The 23,643-nt window shown below is 37.8% G+C and overlaps 3 protein-coding genes across 6 annotated transcripts; 1 reads left to right on the top strand and 2 right to left on the bottom strand.

Annotated features, from left to right (window-relative positions):
• Positions 1-469: 469 nt before the first annotated feature.
• Positions 470-3,905, bottom strand: LOC109187997. Of its 3 annotated transcripts, none has more exons than XM_019338449.1 (8): positions 3,566-3,905; positions 3,186-3,363; positions 2,527-2,704; positions 2,340-2,423; positions 1,971-2,078; positions 1,459-1,728; positions 724-862; positions 470-562 (listed from the first exon to the last, which is right to left on the bottom strand). In XM_019338449.1, the coding sequence occupies exons 1-7, from the start codon at positions 3,879-3,881 to the stop codon at positions 767-769; spliced, it is 1,230 nt and encodes a 409-aa protein (XP_019193994.1). In that variant the 5' UTR covers positions 3,882-3,905; the 3' UTR covers positions 470-562; positions 724-766. The 3 variants fall into 3 exon arrangements, with proteins under 3 accessions (XP_019193994.1, XP_019193995.1, XP_019193996.1); XM_019338450.1 differs by having other exon boundaries at positions 470-568; positions 723-862; XM_019338451.1 differs by lacking the exon at positions 470-562 and having other exon boundaries at positions 576-862; positions 3,186-3,360.
• Positions 3,906-4,553: 648 nt separating this feature from the next.
• Positions 4,554-7,723, bottom strand: LOC109187996 (U-box domain-containing protein 9-like). Of its 2 annotated transcripts, XR_002055342.1 has the most exons (4): positions 7,625-7,723; positions 7,227-7,584; positions 5,140-6,279; positions 4,554-4,570 (listed from the first exon to the last, which is right to left on the bottom strand). XR_002055342.1 is itself a non-coding variant. In XM_019338448.1 (3 exons), the coding sequence occupies exons 2-3, from the start codon at positions 7,530-7,532 to the stop codon at positions 5,191-5,193; spliced, it is 1,395 nt and encodes a 464-aa protein (XP_019193993.1). In that variant the 5' UTR covers positions 7,533-7,584; positions 7,625-7,723; the 3' UTR covers positions 5,009-5,190. The 2 variants fall into 2 exon arrangements, 1 of the variants encoding a protein (XP_019193993.1); XM_019338448.1 differs by lacking the exon at positions 4,554-4,570 and having other exon boundaries at positions 5,009-6,279.
• Positions 7,724-9,324: 1,601 nt separating this feature from the next.
• On the top strand, positions 9,325-10,104 carry LOC109187428. Its single transcript, XM_019337614.1, has one exon. It carries the CDS (start codon positions 9,325-9,327, stop codon positions 10,102-10,104), a length of 780 nt encoding a protein of 259 aa, XP_019193159.1.
• The last annotated feature ends 13,539 nt before the right edge of the window (positions 10,105-23,643 follow it).

Below are 23,643 nucleotides of genomic sequence, written 5' to 3' on the forward strand. Positions count from 1 at the left end.
TTGACCACTATTAATTGTTTGATTTAGTTAAATATCAATATAAATGTTTGGTTAATTAGCTTTTTATAACTCCAAAAGGCTAAAATTCAAAAGGCTACTCCAAGTAACTTTTTCAATTAGCCTTTTGATAAAAGAAATTATACCAAACAACTATAAGCTAACAGCTAATTTACCAAACACTTTTCTTCAATCAACTAATGTTATCAACTATTTATACCCTCTAATTAACACAATCAGCTAACTGCTATCAGCTATCAGCTAACAGCCATTTTACCAAACAGGGCCAAAATTTAGATCCTGCACTTTTTTATGTCTTTAAAGGAATTAATTGCAGCTTTTTTAGTTAGAAATTCAAATGCACTCGCTGCAGAAGGTCATTTAACCTTTTTCATATCTTAGTGAGTAAATTGTTTGTTTTTTGTTTTTGTTTTTGTTTTGTTTTGTTTTTGTTTTTTTTTTTTTTGAGGGAGATTGGGATACCTTCAAAATTTTAAAAAGAAAATATTTCTTATCTTATGAAGGCTAATTTCGACAGAGTAAATGAGTAATGGCAATCTGTTGATATGTACATTGATTTTTTTGGGTATACTCAATATTTCCCCACCGTCGGACACAGTGACCAATCCCCTCGCTGCTGGATTGTAGGCACCCAAAGCCAAGGATCTTGACCTTTGATTAAGAATAGATGAGTCCCTTCCACTCAATTACACCCCCAGGTTATTGATATGTACATTGATAAGCTAGCACAGACCATATGGAGTGCAGTTCAGATACAAGAACCAGAACACAGAAAGTGATCCCAAATCAACTTTATGTTGTCTCCAAGCATTTGGAACACTGGGTCATTTTCGCATGTTTGATCCTGCATTTCAAATAGCATAAAAACAAAACAAATTAATATTCTGTCGGGTCAGGGTGTGGGGGCCCTTAGGGTTGGGGTTCAGCCTTTTGGAAGAATAAAAACAAAACAAATTAAATTATGTAATAGCAGGAAAATTTTTGCATAAAAAGTTACAGTGACAAAACACACGCCATGCATTACCTTTATCTAAATTACCAAGCTTCAATCTTATGGTTAGTTAAAAGACCAAAAAAGTGTGGCATTTTATTTGAGGGAAACCCACAATCACTACTTAAGGGTGTGCATTGGGGCAACCTTGCTCCTAATAATAGCCCACAAACTACATAGGAGAGATAAATTGCACAAAGAAAACCTTGTGTAATGGGCTCGACCGAGAGGGTGATAGCAAGTGTGGCATTTCTTTAACTGAATAAGAAGAGGTTTTCTTTGCTCTAGAGGTGTTTTATAGTGGAGTCACTATTATATTGCTAAAAATGCTATAATGTGGTTGCTAGTGTACTTATGCACAATAATGCAGACTGAAAGGATTAAGCTTCCACCCAAGGAATGTAGCAATATGTAAACTGTAGAGTTGCTGTCATGAAACAAAATCTTACCTGTATTTGGGATACAATTCCATGCAATTTCAGAGTAACCTCTCCTGCAACCTCACCAGATGAAGTTCTGAAATCAAATCGATCTGCATGTCGAACCTTAAGCCTGATTGATGAATTTCTATATGTTTTTGCATTAGTATGCCATACACCAACTATGGTGTATCGATCTCCCGAAGAATTCTTCCCAAGGGGCCATCGAAGCCCACCCTTAACATCCGAATCCAGAACGGCAGAAGAAATTAGAGCTTTTATGCCATCTATTTCGTCATTCTGAAACATGTGAAGGGTTTTCCAGATCATGGCATTAACAATATCCAGGAGAAGTAAGATGAAAAGAAGAAGAAACCAAAAACAGAACCAAATTAAAAATCGAAAGAAGTATGGACAGTGAAATTCCAATGTGTTGTTGAAACAAAAGAGAGAGAACCAATTTTTATTTTTATTTTTTTTTAAAAACGCAAATAGATCAACAATTTAACAGTTCAAGTCCTCAGCAAGGATAAAGGACTTACAGTCAAAGCTATCATGATTCTCTTGGTACAGAGCATCAGCCTTAGATCTAGGCTCTTCCCAAGACAGGATATGTCCTCAACCATGTGGCGCACTTGGTTTAGTTCAATCTGGGAGGGGAAATTATAAAGATGAGACTTCAAAAAGTGAAGCAAGTTGAAAATTGATCCATGGTGGTTGCATCAACATTAAAGTCATACTCCATATATGTTTTGATTTGGACAGACCAAATAAAACAAAAGCTTTGCATTATATAACTTCTTCAGCACCAGAGTTACTAACATAATAAAAATTCTTTTTGACTCACAAAAATATTGATGCAAACTAACATATTACCCATATACTTTCATGGACTAGAAGTAGAAACTTGCCTTGTAGAGTTCAATGCTTTTTTTATCATGTCCCACATGACATTTACAGGAGATAGTCGAATCAGGTCGAAAGTTATCAGAAATCTACACACAGCATAAGCAGAATAGCAGAATAACTGAATAAGTAATTCACTTAAAATGTACTTGAAAAAAGTCCGGTGAAGCTGTAACAGCCAGACAGGAGTACCTTCACATGGTAGATCTCCTTATCTTCCTCAACATTAAGTCCAATTTCTTGAACAATTTTGTTTGTTACATGTTCCATATACGTAGGAGGAACATTAGTGTAAAAGGATTTTTTCAATGTTCTCAAACTGCTTTCAGTTAACAAGTTTCTTCTCACACATTCTAAAGATGAAGGGTTCCTGCATCAGAAACATTTTGGAATAGTCATGTGTTTTTCCAAGAGAGGCATATGTACAAAACAATGAATCTCAACATGTCATTGCACCAATACATAAAATTTCACTGAGGGAATGCATACTCTAATAAGTTGACTCAACAATTGGAAAATTGGATACAGATTCCATAAAATTAACTTAATGACATTATTTTTCATCTTGAAACTTCAAATTAGACGGGTCAATTACATGAAAGGCAGATATTAGGATTAACTATTAAATACAAAGTCTTGTTCCAATAGAAGAAAAGATTGCAAAAAATGAATCTAGATGTTTCTGAATCAGAAAACAGATGTTATACTGAAAAGTGAAAACTCATAACTTGAATCAAATGATACTTATTGAAACAAAGAAAGAAGCATAGCATAGTGTAATGTCTTTTGAACACATTCATTACACACAAACAGTAGACAAATCCTTGAAATCAAAACTCCAAAGCACTAACCCATGAAACAGAATTCTTCCAATACGGGCAACTAGACTTGGCTTTACTTCTTCACGTGCATTTTCAACCATTTCATTTCTCACCCTTTGAAATGATGAAAGCAAGTCCCGCTTCACATTTTCAGCCACGCAAACCCACGGTTTGTCCACAAACACAGCTTCTCTCTCACCAGCATCTTCTATGGCATAACAGTATGAAAAAACAAGGCCGTAAATCAATAATCCAACGCCATACTAAGCAGTTCCACAACACTATATGCTATGCTTAAAGCGATTCTTAAGGCACAATTAGTTATACGTAATGCTTTGGTTGCAATTCCTGTTTGAAATATAGAGATCAAATAGTGTGGTAAGGAGGGCAGGTAGGATACACTATAATACCTTTTAGAACCAACGCTAAGGGCTTTTCACCAAATTTCCTCTCGAGGAATTCCACTGATACGGGTTCGAGCCTGGTGAGAGCTGAAAAGGACGACGATCCATCTGAGTCGAGCAAGCCGACCGAGAACCACTTAGAAATCGCGGTGTCTGCATAAATAATTTTACTTCCAGCTCCCGAATCCTTGCCCTTCCGAGCACTCCTGCCGGTTGATTTTCCGTCGCGCAAGTTTAGATTCCTCTGAAACTGGGGGATCAAAAGAGACTCCGGCGCCGGTGAGCTCTCCGAATGGCGCTTGTGCGGAGGAATATAAGCCATGCCAAGTTGTGCACATGTAGTCCCACACTCAAAACGGTTCTAGAAAATTTGGTAAAATTTAAACGCAAAAAAACTTATATACCATCCCTAAAATTTAAAGGAAGAATAATATTAGTAGAGTAGCTTCGACAATCGGTCATTAAACTTTTGTAAACTAAGTAAAGTATCTACTCTTTTTTTTTTTTTTTTTTGTTTGGATAACAAGTGAAATATCAGCCTTTTATCTCGGATTAAAATTACCTGAACCAAACCCCCCATTTATATTTAGTTTGAATCATGAAATATAATATTACATTGTTTAGTTAAGGGTTATATTTTAGGTTATATGAATCAATTTATTAGAATGTTCTCAATAATACATATAATACTAAAGAGATATAAGTAGTCTATCATGCGATTCTAACCAATAAAGGATCACAAAGAGGTAGGATAGTTCCGACCAAGTTGATAAGACCATTGACTTAGTAACCACAAAGTTAAAAAATTCGACTCTTAGGAGTTAGGAGTGACATATTGATTTTCTTTGTTGAATCAATCCGCATTTACCTCATTATGTTATCAATAACTAACCAGCTCAAACTATGATCTATGAATAACAATAAATAAAGTCAAATTTGAAATCATATAGTTATCAAGCGAATTATTCGACAAATTTGGTGACTATATACTTACAGAAAGAAAGAAAGAGAGAGTATTACGTGCTGAAAATGCACACAACTTTACAACATGTTTGGTTCTCGAAATAAATTTTAACGGAATAGAAATAGTATTCCATAGGGAATAAAATAGGCAAAGAATTGTATTTTATTGTTTAGTTCACTGAAAGAATAAACTTATGAAATGTGTTTAAAATACATAAATATCCCTATACCGCTTAAGCTCCTCCGCCCCCTTCTTTTCCTCTACGCCTCTCTCCATATTGCTAGCTTGGTCTTGCCTGTAACGAATTGGGTGGGCTAAGGGAACAACAATGCAACCAAGAAGACTAGATATACATAACTCAGATCAGCTGACAAGATCGAGTAGTTAATTCAGTTATTTTGGGAAATTACTTTTTTACCCCTGACCGTTGCATAACTGTCACTCCCTCATCCATTTTGTTTTATGCAGATACTTATATCTATATAATTATCAACTGTAATTTTGTCCCTGCTATACACCATTGCTACAAACATGTACAAGTGTGAAAGTTAACAAGGAATACATGATCTGCAGTTTGTTTTGTATTGGAATCCAAGTCTCAAGACTATATACTGGAAATGCTGGAAAGTACACACCTTTAATTTTCTTGAAACTCAATGTTCAAGGTTCAAGCAGTGTGAGCGAAAAACGCAGTTCTGTCTAGCCGCTCAAGGATGCCGCTTGCCTTTCTCTTGGCCCTCGAAGTGGAAGTTCCGCTCTTCGCGAGCCTGGAAATGGTCCCATTCGCGTGTTCTTCTGCCCACACCTCTCTCAGCTTCGTTCGGTCAGTGAAGCATAGTGTGTACACCGTTGCTATGCAGTTCTCTTTGTTGTGTTCATTGGCATTCTCCCTCATTAAACCAAGGAGGCAAGAGACTGCCCCGAGTTCCCCCATCTCCTCGACAGCCTTGTGATGGCTGGACAACATTGCGAGAATGGCTAATAACTCGTCGATGAGGACGTGTTCTTTGATCTTTTTCATGATTGCCCGGACAGCGCCTTCAGAGACAGCTCTGCCCCGGTTTTCGTGGGCAATGCAGATGGTGAAAATGGCTGAAGCAGCATCCTTAATGGCCATTGGATGCCCTTCGTCTAGTAGTTTGATCAATGGGTTGAGAGCTCCCGAGTTTGCGATTATGTACTTGTTTGAATCGAGGGCTGATAACGTGAAGAGAGTGGCAGCAACGTTTGTTCTCGTTTCAATGTTCCCGGATTTCAGAGACTCTATAAGCAAAGGAATGACAACCGGGTTTTCTCCTACTAGTTTTTTGTTGCCATCAAGTATGGAGATATTCAGAACGGTCGTCACCAAATCTTCTTGTAAATCAGGGTGAGAGTTAGCAGCCCCAGACAGCAGTGGATAAAGCAATTGGGTAATAGAATCAGAAATATCACCGAAAAGAGCCCTAACAGATGGCATCCGTTTTGTGAGCAGCCGAAGCTCTTTAGCAGCCTCTTTTTGATCAGATACAGAAGAAGACGAGAGCTTTTTGAGCAGTGCATTCAAATACCCAGAATCTGCCTTTAAGATTGCCCGCTCATCTTCAATTTGAGGAGAAAATTGGAGTTCCACACCATGCTCCTCGCACCATTTTGAAATCAATTTTCTTGCTAGATGGTTTGGTAGGAGGACCATATTGGAAAGAATCTGCTGCGTCTGAGGGCATGTCTGATTCCCATCTTTCAGCCACTTTTCGATAAATGGCCTATCATATGTCTGCAAATCAAACCACGCCCTCAAGGGCATTAGCATCAATAACAGCCAAATGGAAACCAAATTTAAGAAAGACTTTCAATATCATGAAGCTGAGGTCTTCATGACTTTGGACTATCAAAGCAGCATACTTCAAACCTAGTATTGCACTGCTATTGTCAAGATTATAATTGAAAGCTCGCACGGATAATTCAGTTGATTCTTAAGTGTTAAATTGTGGGTAAGAACGCTGGATCGAGTCCTGCAGCTGCAGTGTGGAGTTTCACCCTCTTGTGGGATGGTTCTTTATGAGAACAGGCATTGATCCTACCAGTCTACCACATAATCCTCGGCACTGACTACTGAGTCACCGTGATTTACCCCTTCACAATCTTGTGGGCGTCTGGGACAAGGGATTTCACCTTTTGTGGGATCCGGGGCAAGGGATTTCACCTTTTGTAAGGTCCGGGGCAAGGAATTTCGCCTTTTATGGGGTCCGAGGCAATGGATTTCACCTTTTGTGAGGTCTGGGGCAAGGAATTTCACCTTTTGTAAGGTCCGGGTCAAGGAATTTCGCCTGTTGTGGGGTCTGGGGCAAGGAATTTCGCCTTTTGTGGGGTCCGGAGCAAGGAATTTTACCTTTTGTGGACAAAGATTATAATTGAAAGTAAACAATAGAGTTATAGAGATTAAACTACCCCCACCCCAAAACCACTGTCACACACACACACACAGCAAATTGGACACAAAAATCTCCAAACTAGAACAAGATCTACTCCAAGACTGCAAAAAATACATGCCCTCTGATCAGGAGAAAAAAAAACTAAGAAAAACATTTAAGAAACAACCCAACCACACTAAACCTTAATTCATTCTAATTGCTGTATACCATGCACTTCAATTTCTCCAGTAATTAACGTCTGGGCAGTGCTAATTTGATGGAAATCATTACTAAAGAAAACTAGTCTAACCTGGCCAGATGACAAGACAACAGGGTCATTCATGAGTTCCCCAGAGAGAGGGCATAGAAATTCTTTGGGAGGAAAGAAACCCAACGAAAGATTCCCAATACCCAGAGAATCAGAACAACCCAAAGGCTTCAACTTTAAATCTCTCAGAGCACACAAACACTGCATGGCTCGGTTAGTGGACCCCACAGAACAGTCGCCGCCGTCGTCTTCTTCATCCACGATGGCCTTCACCGCCCTCTGCAACTCTTTCTTGAGCTCCGCCGCCTTCTCCTCCACTAAGCCTCCCTCCATGCTTGTTCTTGCCATTCACTGTTTCTATTTGATTCCACACTGGAAGAGAGAGAGAGAGAGAGAGAGAATATAGAAGAAAAATTTTAAAGGGTGGTGACATAGTCACAGCCGCTTCTTCTTCTGCCATACTTTTCACGCTTTTGGTAGCCCATTTGCTTCGTTTTTTCCCTTGTCTTAATAGTCCAAACTCTTTCTGCCTTCCAAAATTTTCTTGAACCGTTTGTTCCTATATGAAATGGAAAGACAAATTCTCAATAAATTTAAGAATAAGGATGAAATACGCCATTGAACTGCACAAGATAATACAATTAGGTCACTGAACTTAAAAAATCAACAATCGGGTCCCTAAACTAACCAAGACTATTTGGTCTAATGGTATCCGGATTGGACTTCCATTTGAAAGGTTGTGAGTTCTCAAGCCTCAGTGGAGGCGTTATTAGTTCTTTGTGGAGAAGTTTCTTCGTCTCCGGCCGTTTCTGTTTTTTTTTTTTTTTAATAATTAATTTTTAAATTTTATTTTTAAAAAATAATTAAGTTGGTTGTTGACCTGTTATAAACCTTCAAATTGGATGAATTGTTAGGAATTGGTTAGTTTAGGGACTCAATTGTTAATTTTTTGGGTTCAGTGGCCTAATTGTATTATCAGGTGCAGTTGGATGGCATATTTAACCCTTATTCCATAAATTTATAAATTGTGGAAATTTGTTCCATATTTTGTTGTTAATAAATTATGGAAAACTTCTAAAATATTGATATAAATAATAAAATATATAAGTAGGGTAAAACTTGCTTAAAGTTATGCTACACGTATTTATTTATTTTTAAACTATAGGAAGAGGGTAAAATATGTCCACAATTTTTTATAAAAAAATTATTAAGACGTTAAATTTTTTTAAAAAAATTATTATTAAACGCATCAACTCATCAATTTTATCCAATTAAAATAAATTAGGTAACTGATAAAAATTGTTGACATGACAAAATTTATTTAAATAAATAATTTTAAAAATTAAAACAAAACTAGATAAAGAGTCGGATCCGGATGGAAAAACGCGGGAGAAGACATAGAGATAGTCGGCTTTTATGGCAACCACTATTTTAAAATTTAATTAATTAAAAATGACATGTCGACGTGTTTTACTAGTTAGATTTATCAACTATTACTTAATTGTAACAATTTAACAATCTATTAGTTTAATTCTATCAAATCGACGGGTTGATATATTTAATTGTAACTATTTGAGTTTAAAGTTTAATCATTTTTTCGTATAAAATCGATTGTCTATTTCACCAATTTTTTTTCAAAAACTATTGATGTACTTTTAGACATAATGTTGCAAAGTATTAGTTGAATTTTTTGTTAATCATGACATGAGTTGAAAGTATGTTTTGTTATACAGTAATTAGAAGTCTTAATGGAAGTTATGTACGTTTCCTCAAAAAAGAAGAAGAAAAAATCTTAATGGAACATTCCTTTCAAAAAAAAAAAATGGTTATTTATGTAACATAAAGTTATAGTCAAAACTTTGTAAGGAAGCGGTATAATTGTGACTCAATAATAATTTGTTTGTTTTTACTCAGAATACTAGCAATAGCACAATCTCAATTTTCATACTATAGCCCATGCACTTAGCGATCTCTACATCTTTGTGTTTAGATTTTGGAATTGTGAAGTTTACATATTGTAATTATTCAAATGTTTGTATTTTACAAGAGAAATGTTTGATAAAAGTCTAGAAATATTTTTTTTAAAAAAAAACTCATATTTTTTTTAAGTTAAATGCTCATTAAACTCTCAACTAGTGGCATGCGTGTCCAACCGCTCGATGAAAACTTGTTTCTTTTCCAGTTTCCGCACCAGAAGGATCGGCAGCGTGTTCTTGATGATGGTCCCTGGTCTTACGAGAATAACACGTTGATCTGCGACGTGGTTCCACCGGGGACTAGGCCTGAGGATGTGCCATTGGAAGCGATCTCGTTTTGGGTACGCATCCACGGCTTACCGGCGATATATGCATCGACGGATTTCATCACTCGCGTCGGCAACTATGTGGGATCTTTTCTCGCTATCGATCCTAACAACTTTGGTGGATCATGGCGTAGCTACCAACGCATCCGGGTACGGTTGGATCTATCCGTCCCTCTGAAGCGTCGGCTGAAGATTTTTCGTAAAGATGGATCGACTCAGTGGATCTCATTCAAATACGAAAGACTCGGAACCTTCTGTTTCTGCTGCGGGGTCTTGGGCCATTCAGACAAATTCTGCAAACGGGTCTACGAAGAAGGACTGGAGCCAGAGTCGTTTCCCTATGGAGCATGGATGCGCGCGGAGTCTCGTCGCCAAGCAAAGCCAGTGGGCGCACGATGGCTGCTAGCGGACCTTGCCCGGGATACGGTGGTGTCGTCGGTACCCCCGCCACCAGTCCCCACAGTGAATGTGACAGAAGAGGAGGAAAAGGGAGCGTTGCATGGCGATCTTAAACGTCGAAGGGAAGATAATGAAGAATCAAATGATTTGGTCATGGCTGAACATGTCTCTACAACATCTCCGGCGGGTCTGGCGGGCCAGATCCGCCCATCGCAATGACCATCCTAAGCTGGAACTGCCGGGGGATGGGTAGCGACCAGACAGTTCAAGAATTACTGGGCGTTGTGTCCAGGAAGCGACCCAGCTTCGTTTTCCTTATGGAAACGAAAGCTTTATTATGGCAAGTGGAACGGGTGAAAGTTAAGTTAGGCTTCGAATGTTTAATTTGTGTGGAACGTACAGGAATGGGGGGAGGACTCGCACTGTGAGATACGGGGATGGCTACTCTGCTAAGCTATTCCGACAATCATATTGACGTTACCGTCTCGCTGCCCGATAGACCGGAGTGGCGTTTAACCTGCTTTTATGGCCACCCAGATAGAACAGACCGCCATTTGTCGTGGGGGCTTCTTCGACGACTAAAGGACGAATCGCAGCTGCCATGGAGTGTAATTGGTGACTTCAACGACATTCTGAGCCAATCGGAAAAGAGGGGCTTACACTCACATCCAACGGCTCAGATCGATGCTTTCAATGATATTCTAGATGAATGCCGCCTTGTCGATTTAGGCATGGTAGGCAGCCCTTTTACATGGGATAAAGGTCGTGGCACGGAAACATGGGTGGAGGAACGCCTCGATAGAGCGGTGGCGACGACAGATTGGCTAGATATGTTTGAGACTGTGGTGGTTTACAATGTTTTTGTTCTATCCTCGGATCATACTGCCATTCTGCTGGACATCGAGGATCGGGATTTCCGGGCTGCTACGAAGAAGTTCAAGTTTGAATCTGCATGGCTCGCAGACGAGGGCTGCAGGAAAATTATCGACAACACCTGGCGGAGTACGATTGGTATGGATTTCCAGTCACGGATTGACATCTGCGGTCGACATTTGGGGAAGTGGGGTGGCGATTTATTTCGCCGCTTTGGGAATCGCATGAAAGTTCTACGCGGCCGACTGGAGGCATTACGAGACTCACGCATTCCAAAAGACATCTCGACATATTTAATGATTGAGAAAGAGTTGCGCGCTCTGCTTCGTCAGGAAGAAATATTCTGGCAACAACGAGCCAAGCAACTTTGGTTGAAGCATGGGGATTTAAATACTAAGTATTTTCATAAGTCGGCAACAGCCCGCCGTCGATCCAACCTGCTTCTTCGTATGAAAACGCCAGATAATGTTTGGGTGGAAGGCCCGGAGATGCACGCGGAGGTGCTGAGGTATTACAATCATATTTTTCTATCGGAAGGCACACGAGCTGACCTCTTTAATAGGGTGCCCAATCGAGTCACAACCGAGATGAATGCATCATTATTACAACCCTTCTCTATGGCAGACGTCAAGGCAGCTCTTTTCTCAATGGCGCCAGAGAAAGCTCCAGGCCCGGACGGTATGACACCAGCTTTCTACCAACAGTTTTGGCCCGTGGTAGGCCATGACTTATACATTTTTATTATGAACTGCATAACGAGTCGATCGCTTCCACAGAGGCTAAACGACTCCAATATCGTGCTAATCCCCAAAAAGAAGGTACCAGAAAAAGTTTCTGACCTGCGCCCTATTGCGCTCTGCAATGTGGCTTATAAGGTCCTGGCTAAGATGCTAGCTAATCGCCTAAAGGACGTGCTGGAATCAATCGTCTCGGCGTCGCAAAGTGCTTTTATACCGAACAGATTATTAACTGACAATGTGATTGTAGCCGGTGAGGTGGGACACTTTCTAAGGCTCAAAACAAATGGGATTATGGGATGGGCTGCGCTAAAGCTCGACATGGCCAAGGCCTATGATCGAATGGAATGGGGCTTTTTGGAGGGTATGCTGAACGCTTTGGGGTTTGCTAAGGAGTGGACGGACCTGCTGATGATGTGTGTGACGTCGGTCCGTTATGCCATCCATGTCAATGGCGAAGAGGTAGGGACAGTTCTTCCTACGAGAGGTATCCGTCAAGGGGACCCGCTATCCCCGTACTTATTTATCCTGTGTGCTGAAGGCCTTTCTATTCTGTTACAACAGGCCGAGGCCCGGGGGGATATACATGGGATTCGGGTGGCTAGGGGTGCCCCACCTATTTCACACCTCTTCTTCGCAGACGACAGTCTCCTTTTTTTCAGAGCCGTAGAAACAGAAGCCATTCATGTACAGAATTGTCTAAACACATATAGTGTTGCATCAGGACAGGTAATTAATTTCGATAAATCTAATGTCATGGTGTCTACCACTTTGGGTGTGCCTGTAACGACTGATCTGGGATGTTACTTAGGGCTCCCGTCGGTTTTAGGCCGAAACAAGACATCCACGTTCAAATATATTGAACAACGGATTCGAGACCGAATTGGGGGCTGGCAACAACGGTTTTTATCTAGAGCAGGAAAGGAAGTCCTTTTGAAAAGTATCGCCCAAGCTTTGCCCATATTCACCATGTCAGTCTTTTTGTTACCAGGACGAGTGTGTGACTCAATTGAAAAATGTTTTAATCGGTACTGGTGGGGGAGCGGTAGGACCGTTGGTAAAGGCATTCATTGGTTAAGTTGGAGTCGACTTTGTGTTCCCAAGGACCAAGGCGGCCTTGGGTTCAAACATCTGCATGAGTTTAATTGTGCCCTATTGGCTAAACAGGGATGGCGTCTGATGGTGTACCCCAGCTCGTTAGTGAGTCGCATTCTGACGGCGAAATATTACCCGAAGACGGACTTCTTGTCAGCTCAAATGGGTAATAACCCAAGCTATATTTGGCGAAGCATCATGGCAGGTCAAGACTTACTCAAAATTGGCGCTGCCCGTCGTATTGGGAATGACAGGTCAACCAGCATATGGTCTTGGCCGTGGTTGTCAGATACGCATCACCGGAGCTCCACACTTCTGTTATAGAGGAGCTCAAAGATGTCACGGTCGATGGGCTCATGGACTCGCAAGGTTCCTGGGATGTTCAAATTATACATGATTTATTTACTGAGAGTGATCGAAACAGAATCCTGGCAACGCCTATTTCGTGTACGCAGGAGGACTCGTGGCGATGGCAGGGGGATCCGCGAGGTATGTACACTGTTAAACACGGGTATGAATTACTCACCAAGTCCCGCCATTACCCCATTACTGTTCCGGGGTTCACAGCCTGGAACAAATTGTGGAAATTGCCCGTGCCACCAAAAATTCGAAACTTCTTATGGAGGTGCATTCGAGGCATTGTGCCGGTGAAAGAGACGCTCAAACTCCGTCACGTATGGATTGGGGGAGGGTGTCCTCTCTGTGCTTTTCCATCTGAAACACTGGATCATCTCCTTTGTGATTGCAGCATTGCGCGCAAGGTCTGGGGTGAGGAACTGGATATGGATGCTTTGTCCGTTACTTCATGCATGCAGCTGGCCCTCAGTTTCGCGTCTGATGAAGTCGCGATCCATCTGGCGGCGGCTTTCTGGTCGTTATGGTCTGCTCGTAACGCTAAAGTATGGAAGGATGAAAATCGTTCAGTTGAGTCTCTTCGCATCCAGGTTCATCTTTTACGCACGCAATGGAAGGATACTTTTGGGGGTGTCGGAAAGACAACACGCGACGGCTCCGGGACGGTCGCATGGACTCCGCCACCACAGTCATGGCTAAAATGTAACGTCGATGCAGCTATTCTCGCAAACGGTGCAGGTTTTGGGACAGTTCTCCGAAACCATGAAGGTCGTTTTGTCGCGGCTCACAATGGCAGAATAGCCAACATTACAGACCCTCTCATGGCAGAAGCTATAGCGGTGAAGGAAGCGCTTACTTGGTTAAAACACCACAACTGGAATAATGTAGTTTTAGAAACCGACTGTTTAAATTTATCTGTTGCTTTTAATTCTCGTTGTCTTGATTTATCGTATGTCGATTCAATTGTAAAGCAGTGTCAACTGCTTGCCTGTGACATTGGGAACGTTCGAGTTCACCATGTCAAGCGGTCAGCGAATCACGTGGCTCATGTGCTTGCACGGGCAACGATTTCTGGATCTGTCCTAGGGTCGTGGGATACATACCCACCCCAGTGTATTTCTGATCTTTTGAATTAATCTACTGGTTCCGTTTTGTTTCAAAAAAACTCTCAACTAGTGTCTAGGAATTTTTACAATACAAGTAATAACATTCATTATTGATTAATAACATAGGCGATATGAAAACTCTCAATGATTAATATTTTCAGGTTTCAAAAATAATTCTTCCTTTAAATTTATGAAATTTTCATGAAATGTTTTAAAGTAATTTCCTTAATTTTAAAACTATTGAAAACTTAAAATCAAATATTTACAAATATACATTTATATATTTTATATTTGTATTTTCTCACATGTTTCGTATCTTGTGTTTTCGTTTTCATGTTTTCGTGAAACTTGAAACTTAACCAAAGTTCAAATTGTTTAACAATACATATATATATAAATAATAAATGTGTAACTCAACTATATATAAGTTAAATTTTTAATTGATACGGAACACATCATTCAATTCAAACCTAATTCAATTCAATATCCAAACAAACAATTATGTAAATAGACATGATACAATCTCACATTAGTTTCTCACAAAATTTGAAATGATATTTAAATTTTAGGAATTCTCTCACCTATTTTTTTTTAAATGAATTCTTTATCTGTGGATGAATAGTAGTTATCAACATTTCAAACAACTCTAGATGACTAGATTTATAGGTTAGTTCAACCACACGATTTAACTCTAACCATGGTTGTCCTACACCGACAAGAAGAATTCATATTATTAAACTCCCCTATTATCTCCTTAAATCAAGAGATTATTCCTCTAATTAGCCGCCTAAATGTCGGCTTTCATCATTAATTAGCCCCCACTATATCTATGAATTATGAAAAAGAGGGTTTTAGTTAGTGGATTAATCTCGCCACTTTGCCAAAACAACGTTGAATTCAGTGGGTGCCCAATTTGAGGATAAAACAACGCGTGTAGAGTGAACCGACACTGTATTACTGTTCCTAAACAGAAACCGTCAAACAACCCAACATCGTCGGCTGCGCTTCAAAAGTACTATGTTAGTTGGTCCACTTGATTTTTTTATCAAAAAAAATAAATGTCCTGTTTGATAAATGATTGTTAGAAAACTGATTTAGTTAATTAGAGAATATGACTAGTTAATACATTAACGGATTGTAAAAAGGTGTTTGTTAATTAGTTGTTAGCTGATAGCTGTTTGGTATGATTTTTTTTTAAAAAAAAATTAGTTGAAAAAGTTATTTTGAGTAGTTTTTTGAATTTTAGCATTTTAAAATTACAAAATCTAATTAATCAAACACTTATATTAATTTTTTTAATCAAGTCAAACAATTAATAATTGTCAAATAAGACAAAATTAACTTATAGACTAACTATTTTACCAAACATGGTCAAAACTCTCATTCTGATATATCATGATCCTATATATATAAATTATAGAAGAGTTAAATCACAGTAATTTAACAGTTATCCGCTAATAATTATTTGTCAAACACTCTTTATATGCGCAAATTTAATTGAAAAATGTTAAAAGTAATTGAATTTATAAATTTTATGTATGAGAATCATGTTTCACCGCCCTATTTAATTTGGCCATCTTTTTTGGTACCTTAATTGACTTATGTTTTGGATGGCATTGCGGAAGTTGTGGTCATTAGTTATGACTATAACTTATTTTGTATTGTATTGAACACGACAATTGTACTGTGATATTTAATTTAATTTGTTCAATATTTTGAAAGTTTAATTGGATAAGTTAAACGTTAATTGATGCCGAACGTGAATGTCGTATCAATGGGGGAATATATGCATATAATACAATTGGTTTGATTCCTTACGATACTGGGGTAATAAGCATGCATGCTTACGTGAATTAAGAAATGGTTTTGGTTTTGTTTTGGATCGGAGTTACACAATCATGCTCCAAGCGTGAAACAACTTAATTAAAGGAGTAAGGTCAAATATTGTTTTAAATTAGTATCGATAATGAAATTGTTACTTTTTTAATTCAAATGCGAAAAAGTGTATGTACAAACAATTATACAAACTTTAAAATAAATAATTGAAGATTTTATGGTGCTGATCAGCACTATATTTGATCCAATTATATATACTAGATACGATTATATGAAATATTTTTGAAAACTATTAGTAATAGCATATATGGTACAATAATGATTATATACATGAATGTAGTACTAGTATTTATTGATAATAGAAGTTTCATTAATAATAGGAGTCTATTTGGCAGAGCTTATAACTTATTTGAAGCTATAAATAAGTTATAAGCTCCGTTTGGTAAAGTTCTCAAAATAAGTTCGTAGCTTAAACTAAGAGTTTATTTTGGGATGTTATCTTAGGTAACGTTTCAAAATATGCTAGTAGCTTCCTAACTTTTTTTTCATCTTTATTTTTCTTATTATTTTAAGTAAATGACATCTTTTACCCTTTCCAATTAAAACCGTTTTCTCTTCTCCTTTATCCACAACTTTCACTGTAAATGTTATTATTATTATTAGATGAAGGAGATTCGCAACAATATTGCTACTGCATTATGGGATGCTAGAGGATCATGATTATGCTAATAGTTTTATTTTAAAATGTTACATTTTAATACATAAACAAACTAAATTATATTTTGTGAATATGTCATTTTTTGTCTTTTTACATTTATCAGCTTATCAAAAAACTAATTTTACCAAATACTTTTCAACATAACAGCTAACTTAATAGCTCTTAGTTTTTAGCTTCTAGCTTATAGATTTTCAGCTTTCAGCTCTTTTTCAATTTCCAACTATCTTTACATTTAGATTTGCCAAACATAACCTACATGTTTAATTTGAGAAGTATAATGTCAAATGATGTTATTCATTAATTTTATTCAATTACTTATCAATTAAGTTAATCAACCTTGACTTGATAAGTCACCTTGACTAAAAGATTAATGGATAGGCAATAAATGGATACAAAACCCATTGACAAAAAGACATATCAATTATATATTCCGAAACAAGTGACCGAGTAAGTTAAGCTTGTCATTTAAAATTTTTATACGATTTGTGTATTTACCTCTTTTATTTAATTTATGAGTTATTAAACATGATCAGGGTTTATATTCAAGAAAGATAATCAGCCACTTTACAATCATAAACACGGATTCTTCTTTAATCACCCAAAACCTTTGCGTGCAAACTAAGGTAGGAACAGATTAAAGCCAAACAAGATGGAAATCAAAGTGACTCGCCAAGAAATTTGCTGCGAGTTCTGCGGTATATATAGTCGGCTACTGAAATGATGGATATGGCAAGTTTTAACAAAAATTTTGTTTTTTTTTTTTTGGTGAAAACAAAAGTATTTTGTTGCATCCCCATGAATAGAACTGCAATTCTCATATGATAGAAATGAGACAATATCATTTTTATTGACCTATGAGATGTGTATAAAATTACAACATATTTCTGTTACATTCAAATATTGAGAAGGCAATTAATTTAAAATTTAATTTATTGATTGAGGAAATTCGTTGTCAGCTAAATAAAAAAAAATTAGAGTGACAATTTTATTTTTGGTTCTTCAATAATCTGATATTAAATGATGAAAAATTGAAAGGTCATCACAGTCGAAAGACCACCAAAAATAAAATTAATTTTGATAAATAATACCTTTGGGATAGGGATGAAGTGTTGCGGGTCTCTCCCAGTTTAAACAGAGATCTTGAATTCAAGACTTAAACTCTCTGAGAATTCAACCACTTTAAAATCTATGAGGAAATATTTTGATACTTTTTTTTAAACAAAATTTTACCCGTCACAATTTGATTAGTTTCCGTGTGTGGGCTTTACTGCCTTAGTGAACTTGGCTAAATTAATGTACAATTAAATTAATATTGTCTAAGGGCATCCACAACTCCAATTCTTATATCACGGACCAGGTTTCACAGTGTACTGTGGACTCTGGTGCATGTGTTTGTCGGTATATGTTTTATGTTGTCATATTTTGTATCTTGTGTTATGAAATTCTGTACCTGAAACAAATTAATAATTGTGTTTTATGTTATGAGTTTATGTGTCTTGTGTTGTGAAATTTTGTGCCTATGAGTACAAATTATGTACCTAAATCATATTTGAAAAATAAGTAAACATATAATACGTGTATGTGTCATAAAATTATGTACCTTACGAGTATAAATTATGTATCTCACCATTTCAATTCAGAGTCCATAATATTATATGAACCCTAATCCATGATAAAATTGCCAAGACTCTTCTCCCCACGTGAAAATAACGCATGGCCAACACGTACCTGGTGCCAGTTTCTCCCAAAAAAAAATAAAAAATCAGAAAACCATTATCCCTTCCCTTTTTTCTCTCCCAGTCTTTCGCCCCTAATTTTAATGCATTGGAGATGATAAGTAGATAATCAACAATCGTTATGCTGTGCATCCGTATGCACCACGGATGCACCATGCATGGTGCATACGGATGCCAAAACGACGTCGTTTTATTAAAAAACGCGCGTCTCCCCTTAAAAAAAATTCAGGTTCGATTCCCAGTAACAACATTATATTGTTCATTCATTCTGGAATTTTAGTTCATAGATTATGGAATTATAGTTCATTGATTATGGAATACTAGTTCATCGATTATGGAATTGTAGTTTATCGATTCTGAAATTTTAGTTTATAGATTATGGAATTTTAGTTCATTCATTCTGGAATTTTTAGTTCATAGATTAGATTATGGAAATATAATTCATCGATTATGGAAATATAGTTCATCGATTATGGAAATATAATTCATCGATTATGGAATTTTAGTTCATATGTTGTTGCTGAGAATCGAACCTGTTTTTTTTTTTTTTTTTTAAGGGAAGACGCGCGTTTTATTAAAACGACGTCGTTTTTGCATCCGTATGCACCATGCATGGTGCATACGGATGCACAGCATAATTTGCCGATAATCAGCCAATTATGACACATCACTATGGGCAAAACTTGTTCCAACTTCCAAGAATGTATATTTATATCCATCTTGCGATTCAAGTTTTCTCATCTTTGGACTTTTTGCTCTCACTCTCTAAAGTTGTTGGGCTGGTCTCAAGCCACAGTCCACTAGCCATTTCATACCCATACAAACATGCCAACATATCTGTAAGGTTCAAACTAGTCCAATTAAAATTGAGATTGCTTCTATTAAAGACTCGTGATTTAAGTGAAAGAAATTTGATTATTCAGGGTGTTAAAAAAAGTAAGGGAAAAACTCTTCAAATAAAGTCTTAACTAAAACTTGTGTCTAAAGTGATGTAATTCACTCGAAAAGTAATGGGAAGTGATCGATTATATTCATGTATAGGAATGTTACTATAAGAAAATTACAATAGTCTAAAAAAAGTCCATTCTTTTAATATTATTGATTTATTTATAACTTATTACGGCTTGACAGTTGGATTGTCCTTAAAATGAGGCTTCTTGATCGCAATTAAAGTGCATGTCAGTATCTCACTCACTATTTAGACAACGTCATTATGTTTTTAATTTGACCGTTTTCTAGCATTCCTACAACATTCTCAGCCAAAAACTTGTTGTCAATAGATTCTCATGGGTTTGTGGATCTCAAAACACAATGGTAATACCTTTAGATTGAACCAAAACGGTTAGATTGAGTCATAATAACCTATTTGAGTTGATTCAAATCAATTATTCCATCAATATATTTATTTAAAAAAAAAAAAAAAAGGGTATTGTTACTCAAACTAATACGGGGTTCAATAATTATGCCTCAATATTGTGCATGTGAAGGAGTGTAATACAATGACTGAATTAGGTTAATCTCTCTCCCTCTTTTCCCTTTCATAGTTTCACCTCTGATCATATGTAACCTAAGAAAGTTGGCCACAAGGGTAATTACAGTATGCTAATTCATGTGATGTAATGACTACTAAAAATGATGTAATTATTGATGACAAAGTTTCTCTAGTTTTGGAGATTGCATATCATCGCTCCAATGAATATTGACTATATATGTACTTGATAGGAGATTCAAACTTGTGTTTATTAACAAGGTGTAATTTATTTGTAATAGACTCATTCTGAGATTTGATTTGCATCCTTACGCACAAGAAATAACATGTATACTATACAATTCAACATTCCTCTAAAAGGGTTGTGGTGCAAATTCTCTTTATTATTATTATTATTATTATTATTATTATTATTATTATTATTATTTAATGTGGGACAAAGGCTTATACGTCTTTTTACGTTCATTTTTCAATTCAAATGAGTTTTAGAATCAATTTATCATTCAATCATAATCCGTTTTGAGCATACAATATATCAATCTATTCGTCGAAGAACCTCAATCTATGTTGCCCCGACCTAAATCAGAAATGAACCTACATATAGGGATGGCAATTGAACCCGCCCCCGACGGGAAAAACCAACCCCCGCCCCAACGGAGACGGGTTCGGGGATTTATTTCAGGGAACGGGGGCGGGGATGGGGGAATTCCCCAATCCCCGCCAAGGATGGGGACGGGGACGACATTCCCCGCACCAACCCCGATCCCCGGCTAATAATATATATATTATATAATATATAATATTAATAATATTAAGAATTTCAATTAATAGTTTTAGTATTTAGGGTCCGTTTGGAAACCAGGAAAATGACTTCTGGAAAATGTTTTCTGGAAAATGAGTCATTTTCCGGAAAACATTTTCCTTTCCGGTGTTTGGTTGCATTCTGGAAAACTGTTTTTGTGTGTTTGGTTCATTTTCTGGAAAATGAGTAGAATTGTATAATTAAACATTTTAATTATTTTATTTAGAATATTACAACATGTATAATAATATATAATAATATAATATTAATTTTAAATATAATAAAAAATAGCTAAGTTTTTCAACAAAAAAAAAAAAACTAATAATATATCAAAAATATTATGGTGGTGGTGGTGGTGTAGTGGTAGTGGTGTTATTCGTTATATAATAATAATAATAATAATAATAATAATAATAATAATAATTGGTGGTGGTGTGATGGTGGTGGTAGTATGACGATGGTGTGGTGGTGGTGGTGGTGGCGGCGACGGTGGTATGGTGGTGGCGGCGGCGGCGGTGGTATGGTGGTAGTGGTGGCGGCGACGGTGGTTGCGGTGGTACGGTGGTGGTAGTGGTGGTGGTGGTTGCGGTGGTATGGTGGTGGTGGTGGCAGTGGCGGCGGTGGTGTGGTAGTGGTGGCGGTGGTATGGTGGTGGTGGCGGTGGCGGTGGTGGTGGCGGTGGTATGGTGGTGGTGGCGGCGGCGGTGGTATGACGGTAGTGGTGGCGGCGACGGTGGTTGCGGTGGTATGGTAGTAGTGGCGGCGGCGGTGGTTGCGGTGGTTGCGGTGGTATGGTAGTGGTGGTGGCGGTGGTGGCGGTGGCGGTGGTGTGGTGGTGGTGGCGGCGGCGGTGGTATGACGGTAGTGGTGGCGGCGACGGTGGTTGCGGTGGTATGGTGGTGGTGGCGGCGGCGGTGGGTGCGATGGTATGGTGGTGGTGGGGGCGGTGGTATGGTGGTGATGGCGGCGACGGTGGTTGCGGTGGTATGGTGGTAGTGGCGGCGACGGTAGTGGTGGCGACGGTGGTTGCGGTGGTATGGTGGTAGTGGCGGCGACGGTAGTGGTGGCGACGGTGGTTGCGGTGATATGGTGGTAGTGGTGGCGGCGGCGGTGGTGTGATGGTGGTGGTGTGACAACGGTGGTATGGTGGTGGTGGTGGCGGTGGTATGGTGGAGATGGCGGCGACGGTGGTATGTTGGTAGTGGTGGTGGTGGTGGTATGGTGTTGATGATGTTGGTGTAAAAGTTGGAAAATGACTTCCCCCAAAAAAAAGGGGAAGTCATTTTCCATAAAATTGCCTTCCTTTTCCATTGACTTCCACCCCATTTTCCTTTGACCAGTCATTTTCCAATGTAACCAAACACCAAAACCCCGGAAAATGACTTCCAGAAGTCATTTTCCGGGTTTCCAAACACACCCTTAGTGTAAACTGTTTAGGAATTAAAATTTGTAGTTATTGTAAACTCTTTAGTATTTATTTATTTTTTTTTTTTGAAAAACTAGTCTTTTATTTTTTTAATAGGCATAAATAAAAAACAGGGCGGAGATTTCCCGTTCCCAAAAATTTCCCACGGGGACGGGGAATGGGAAAATATTTCGGGGACCCCATTCCCCGCCCCCGCGGTGCCATCCCTACCTACATATATTTGGACCACAAAACATCCACTTTCAATGGCATTTTTGCTATTTCTTCCAACATTAAGTGTGCTTTGATTTCAGTGGAGACCAAAGTAACAAGGCTTAAAAACCATGTCGTTTTCATCATACTGTAATTTGGATTTATGAGCCTACACAAATTGGGTACCGATCGAAGCTAATTTGAGAGGCAGTGGGGATACGCTTTAAATTTTGATTTGACATGTTTGGCATTACAATTTATACATCAAACAAAAAATACTAACTATGCTTTCGAAAGTAGAAAAAAAAAAAAAGAAAAAAAAGAAGAGAACTGATATTTAACACCAATTCTAGTTATTATCAGAACCAATGAGATTGTGTCATTTCAACTTAAAATTAAAGAAAAATAAAAAGGACCTTAGCATCAGTTATACTTCATGCAAACTGCCTAGCTTCAATAATTCACACTTTGCAAAATGGGTTTGAGTTGTGGTTTGGAAAGATCTATCCAGTTTTGGTGTTATTTGGCTCTATTTGGTGGCTATTTGTGTTGCTCCTCAGTCCTCACAGAACTAATAAGTTTCTAAGGCGTGCCGTGAGAATCTATGAAACTCCCCCAGAGTAATTAAAAAAAAATCACAATTCAAGTATAAGAACAATGTGTGTAATCTATCACATAGAATATTCTTAATGTGATTTATCTATTTTATAATTATAAATTTTTTTCATAACTTAAAAAATATATTATGGGAAGCATTGATCTTGGGGATAAATTAGAATAGTATATCGAAGATTGAGGGGAGCAATGATATGATGATCATCTTCGATGTTCGTAAAGAAGGAATGTGCAAGTGCCAGTGCAACCAATTATATTGTGGGAATTAATTGCAGTGGTAAAGGCATGAAGGAGTAGGTGCCATAGATGATAGATATAGTACCTATTTTGGATCTGAAAATAAACCAATTCACAAAGTACTTGAAAGCACCTCCCAAAGTAGCTGAACTGTAACCCCACATCATCTATTCACCTCACATGCCTGCCAGCTGCCTTCCTTCTTCCCTCCCCACACTTCCTAGCTAGCTTCTCCTTCAGCTGCCAAGCACCTTATGCTCAGATGACATCTTTGTCTCCTTAAGAAAAGATCATAGAGTGAAAAAGTATAGAATAGATATACTATCTTGTAATAGAGTCAATATTACTCAAAAAAAAAAAAAAAAAAAAAAAAATCTCCTTTTGCTCTTTCAACAACGCATCTCGCAATATAAGATTAATATAGTCCAATTCTAATTAAATTTCATTCAGAATGACTCTCAAAAAAACGCATTAAAAAAATTATGTGGGATAAATTTGACCGAGAGGATGTTGACAAAAATTAAAAAGGAGATAAAAATTAT

This window comes from Ipomoea nil, unplaced genomic scaffold (genome assembly GCF_001879475.1).
Source record: "Ipomoea nil cultivar Tokyo-kokei standard unplaced genomic scaffold, Asagao_1.1 scaffold1421, whole genome shotgun sequence".
In the NCBI taxonomy this organism is placed as follows: domain Eukaryota; kingdom Viridiplantae; phylum Streptophyta; class Magnoliopsida; order Solanales; family Convolvulaceae; genus Ipomoea; species Ipomoea nil.

Bases quoted from the DNA above. Each gene is read 5' to 3' on its own strand.
- LOC109187997 (XM_019338449.1), bottom strand. From the start codon at position 3,881: ATGGCTTATATTCCTCCGCACAAGCGCCATTCGGAGAGCTCACCGGCG. The intron at 2,424-2,526 runs GTACTCCTGTCT...TGCTGTGTGTAG, and splicing joins AGGAGATCTACCATGTGAAG to ATTTCTGATAACTTTCGACC. The intron at 1,729-1,970 runs GTAAGTCCTTTA...CACATGTTTCAG, and splicing joins GAATCATGATAGCTTTGACT to AATGACGAAATAGATGGCAT.
- LOC109187996 (XM_019338448.1), bottom strand. From the start codon at position 7,532: ATGGCAAGAACAAGCATGGAGGGAGGCTTAGTGGAGGAGAAGGCGGCG. The intron at 6,280-7,226 runs GTTAGACTAGTT...TTTGATTTGCAG, and splicing joins TTGTCTTGTCATCTGGCCAG to ACATATGATAGGCCATTTAT.
- LOC109187428 (XM_019337614.1), top strand. From the start codon at position 9,325: ATGCGTGTCCAACCGCTCGATGAAAACTTGTTTCTTTTCCAGTTTCCG.